At 59.9% G+C, this 5,000-nt stretch overlaps 2 protein-coding genes across 2 annotated transcripts in view; both read right to left on the reverse strand.

The window, feature by feature from the left end:
- The window catches only part of LSCM1_04466 (uncharacterized protein), a gene marked incomplete at both ends in the record, with an annotated part of 1,122 nt that extends 461 nt beyond the window's left edge, over positions 1–661 (reverse strand). The window contains one exon of the mRNA XM_067321973.1: positions 1–661. This exon is cut by the window's left edge and continues 461 nt beyond it. Coding sequence (XP_067177068.1) covers positions 1–661 — 661 coding nt within the window.
- An 880-nt stretch (positions 662–1,541) lies between these two features.
- LSCM1_04467 (uncharacterized protein) overlaps positions 1,542–5,000 on the reverse strand; it is a gene marked incomplete at both ends in the record, with an annotated part of 3,522 nt that continues 63 nt past the window's right edge. The window contains one exon of the mRNA XM_067321974.1: positions 1,542–5,000. This exon is cut by the window's right edge and continues 63 nt beyond it. Coding sequence (XP_067177069.1) covers positions 1,542–5,000 — 3,459 coding nt within the window.

Consider the following 5,000-nt stretch of genomic DNA (forward strand, 5'->3'; position numbering starts at 1 on the left):
GGTGAGCAATAAGGAAAGACTCCACGTGAAAGCGCCCGTCGCCTACGTACAGCACCAAGTCGACGTCTGCAGGATTCACCTTGGGGCTCGTGCATCCTAGCACCTCACCCGTTGACAGCGGCCGGTTTTGGGGGATGACGACGGGGTGAATGAAGTGCTCCGCTTGCAGCACACGCAGTCCTGCCCGCATAGACGAGATGAATTGAACGGTACCGATGCACGCCACCCGCGCGTCCGCGGGCACGAGAGCTTTGATAGTGTCAATGAAATGCTGTACATCGATGTCGATCTCGACGAAGACGTACATCATGTTTTCCACGATGCAGTCTTTGATGGAAATAAGGCAGCTATGCCCGTAGTGGATGAGGAAGTCGCACCCGAGCGCAGCAGCCGAAAAGTCATCGACACAGCACGCTCCGTAGGTGACATCACCGAGGATGACCATCTCAGACCCCGTAGCCTCCTCGAGAATATCAGCGATGGGAATCGAAAACATGAGTAGCCCTTCAGGGAACTGCAAGGCAACACGGCGGGCATTCTTCTCCTTGATGCGCTTGATGCACTTGTCGATCTCAAAGCGGTAGTTGGTCGGGAGGCCTAGCTTACGCTGCGTCTCCCGGTGCTGCTTCTGATCGTGCTGCACATCGTCAAGTGGCTCCATGAATCCCTCCGTATTATGTCTCGTCTGCTGCTTGGCCGTACCGTAGCTGCCAAAGAGCCCTTTTTCTTCGCGTTTCTGCACAACCGCTGGTTTGGTAGTGCCTTGCCTCTCCAGTCACACGCCTTCGCTTAGTGCGCGTGTCTCTTACTCTGTGGCGGTGTGCTTGTGTTGTGATCGGCCTCCGTTTCTCTGCCCTACTTCTCCGATCGCATGCGCACTTCTGAGAAAGACGGGAGCCCCCACGAGACTAAACGAGAAACAACCAGGGGAAAAAAGCGGCTGGAAGACGCATGAAGCGAGGCAGAGAACGGGGGAGCGACAGAGAAAAAAAGGGGGACGGTTAGAAAGGGGTCAGATTGATGAATCCGTCTTGAAGCGTGAGGCATGGGGGCGTGTCTGGAGTGCCACAGCATGGTGAATCCCTGTGCATATCGGCCAAACTATACCTGCAACAGTCCTCCCCCACACACACAGACACACCCATTTCATTACAGAACAGGAGAGAGGGAATGGAAGCAGGTCACACACGTGCGCAGTCCCAGCTGCTTGAAGGGCGAGCATACATCATGGCGCCCAGTCTGAAGATTGCCCAGGCCGCAACATGCGCACGAGCGGAAAGAGCGAGTCGCACTCTCTTTTTTTCCTCTTTGGTTGGCGGCTCTATGCAAAGAAAAAAGGGAGTGGGCCTGCGCGCATGACATCCATGCGCATACACATTCACAACATGACTGCATCGCCGTGTGTGAGCAAGAAAGAAGAGGGACTTGGGGGAGGGGAGGGAGCAGAAAAAACGAGCAGAGCACCGCATGAAGAGAAGTCCGCTGCATCGGCTTTCTTTCCCCTCCCTCCGTTCATATTTCATGAATCCGTGAAAGCGCAGCTACTCGGCCGCCGCCGTCTCCATCCGACTGCGCTTTCGTGACCGTACACACTGCAGCAAGTCCATCTCAGGCCTTGACGTGTTTGGAGCGCACAGAAACTGAACCAGGTACTCCAGCCGCATTATAGGGCAGTCGTTGGAAGCGGGACGCGTTGCAAATTCCTCCAGCTCATCCTCGCTGAAGACGGCATCATCCGCGAGCACGAGCTCCGTCAACGACGCCGGCGCGCCGCCTCGCTCATTCGGCGCTGCCATCACCTCCGCGGCAGTGGCAGCCTCCATAGACGTGCACCCGCCGTTGCGAAGCACTCGCAGAAAGCTCGCGGTGCGGGCGGAGTTGGTGCAACAAACACGCACCCGCCACGATGCAAAGGGCAGCTGGGGCGCTTCGCGCTGCACTCGACAGCCACGCGCGAGCGACGCTACGGAGGAACGGCAACCCAGCGATGCGGCCACCTCAGCGTTCCACTCAAACGGCTCCTCGCTGACCAAGTACCCCGCCTGCGCGCACGCCGCGACGTACGCAGGCGTCAGAATCCAGCGCCCCGCAGCGAGGCAGCACAGGAACTGCTCCGTTTTCGAGGGCTTTGCGGTGATAAAGTGTGTGCACTCCTCCGGCTTACTCGTGCGTTCGACGTTCGGAAAGTCGCCCGCGAATGCGCCACATTCAAAGTGGCTCTTGATCACCTCTTTTGTTACCAAGAACACCGCAGAGGTAAAGGCGGAGCGGGGGTAGACATGGGCAATTGCTCTAGTCACGTGGCTGGCAGGTGGTGCGGCCGCCTCGACGGCCGTTGTCTTCTCTCCAGACTCAGAAATTGCGGATGGTTTGCTATGTGAGTCCGTTAGCGGGACGGCGGCAATGCCACCGTCCTCATCGAGGCCCATCTGGTAGACGACGACCTGCGACTCATCCGACATGGTGCGGCACAGCAGTTGCTGCTGCTGCTGCTTCTGGATCATATGCGGCTGCGCAGAGGCGCGATGGAGGAACGCGCGACGCTCGACGCAAACATCGGCGTTGGCAAAGGGAAGGGTCGTCGAGTCTGGCCCAGTTCGCTGAGCCTCGTCCCTTCTACCGCCGCTGGATGGAGCGGAGATGGCAGATGCGTTTGCTGCGGCACGGGCCGCAAGGTGAGGATAAAGCGACGCACGTGCAGCGGACGCCCCGAAGAGCATCCCTGGTGGCACAGCCTCCAGCTCCCCTAAAAGGTTCTCGAACCCTGGCGAACACTGGGTGGTGGGGTATGTGTAAGAGGGCAGTGCCGGGCCGGCGTGATGGTGCAGAGTTGCGGCAAGGTCGTCCCTTGCGCTGGTTGCACCGTCATCTTGCCTGCCCCTCAACGACGATGGCAAACACGCAGGGTAGGACACAATAGCGGAGAGGGGAGCAGGAAAGGAATGCATCACCTGCGCTGCGTGACGCACCGCCGCCGCTGCCAAAGGAGGCTCGCTGCCAGCTTCCTCGTCGTCGTCGTCCCTCGTGCAGTGGGGCGGTGGGGTCGGGGACGCAGTTTCGGTGTCGTGCCCGGTCGCTGCCTTGCGTTGCTGCGATGAGGCTGCTTCTTCCTCTTCCTCGTCCTCATTCACTGTCTTCTTGACGGAAGCCCGCTTGTCTACACCCACCGCCAAGGCGCATTCAGTCAAGTCCTGCGATCCGTGACCGCGAGAAAGAGAAGACGATTGCTGGCGCGATACTGTGGTCAGCCTAGCGAGGTTTGTCGCCGTCGCCGATGCCGAGGACGGCGGCGAAACGCGCCGCCCCAGAGAGAGGCTCTCCTGGGAAGTTCGAGTGCTGCGCGGCAGTGTCTTGTGTGGGGCATTTGCGTCGACCGTTGCGGCGGCAGCGAATGTCTCGAGAGTTGGGGCCGTCAGCGCAAAGAGGTCCGCATCCAGCCACTTCGCCTGCTGTATGGATCGATAGACCCAGTCCACCTCGACGAGGCGGCACGTCGATGATGCGTTTGGTCGTGGACGCGAAGAGAGCTGATGGAGGTGCTGAGCGAGCACCGCAACCTTTTGGGAAGAAAGAAGCTGGCTGCCAGGGGTTACAAGATGTGTTGTATTGAGCAGAAGGCGCGGGCTGTCCCCCAGCGCTTGAGGAAGACTCGAAGCAGTGCCAGAACACTCGCCACCGCTGCGGCCAAGCACGAGGGCTTCTTGCACCTTTCCCGGCAGCCCAGAGCGCTGTAGTGCTGAGACGAGTGCGTGCCGGTCTGCCGGCGCAAGGCCCGTGAAGGTGATCACAGGACTGAAAACGCACTCGACCCGGAAAGCGAGGCAGGACAGTCGGCGCTGTTCCAGCTGGCACTGCGACACCCACTGCCACGACACCATTTGCAGGCCAGGGCGCGGGTAGAGACACTCCTCCACGTCTTCACCGAGGACGAGGACGTGAGTCGTGAACGGCGTCAGTTGAGGAGATACGGTGACCCCCATGCCCCTCAGCAGGTCGTAGCGCTGTGTCGTGAGTCGGTGCGGCGGGCTGCAGTAGGCGACAACGTCAGAGAACTCATCAGTAAGTGAGCACCGCGGCAGCCTTGACGGAGAGGCGCTGGCAGTTATAGATGCAGTGGGCATGAGCTGCGACGACGGTAGCGACGGCTGAACGGAGCTGGGCATAATGCTGTCACTACCGCTCCATGCCCCTTCTGTATCACGAGGGCCTCGCAGGCTGGCAGAACTGCACCTACGACTAGCTAAACTAGGTCTGGAAGCCGGTACAGCACACCACACGGGCAGCGCAGAGGGGCGCGCTGACCCGCAGGCTAGGATCTCGTTGGTATTCGATGAGCTGAGAGAGCCAGCAGAGGCGCTAGCCGAGGTCCATCCCATCTTAGATATCGGTTCGAAGGCGATGGCCGTATGAGTGTTGGTGCCACGGGTTCCGGTAGGCATGCTGGACGCCTTGAGTGACGAAGCGTCGCGCGCCACTCGCTCTCGCGTCGCATCCTCTGGTGGCAAATAATGACGGAAGAGCTGCTCAGTGGCGTATCGCAGCAGAAATTCTTCCATGGCAATGATCGGGATGCCGTGCTTCCGCGCGAACCGAACCTTATCGTTTGAAGTCGTTGGAGATGACGCTGAGGACGGCGTGAGGCCGAGCGCCGCCGCTGATGCGACCAGAAGCCCACACTGCCGTGTTAGTAGAGCGTTGTAGGTGGCGCGGCGCGCGGCACATATGGCCTGCACACGCCCTCGCTCAAGGTGATGTAGACTTGTGGTGCACACTTCCTTTCCTGTCAGTTTGTGGCCGATGTCGAAGCTGTCAGTAGACTCCATCGCACAGGCACCGTGGGTTGCCCATTCGACGGAGACGCACGGGAGCCCGCGCATGCGTGCCACCGACAGCTTGCGAGATGCTGCGCACAAAGCCGAGCCGACAATAAGTACCTGAGTGCGACTCGTCAGGTCCCCACACCACCATAAATCGCAGCGTTGAAGGTGCTGGCGGACGGC

The sequence above is a fragment of the Leishmania martiniquensis genome, chromosome 29, assembly GCF_017916325.1.
Source record: "Leishmania martiniquensis isolate LSCM1 chromosome 29, whole genome shotgun sequence".
Classification (NCBI taxonomy): Eukaryota; Euglenozoa; class Kinetoplastea; order Trypanosomatida; family Trypanosomatidae; genus Leishmania; species Leishmania martiniquensis.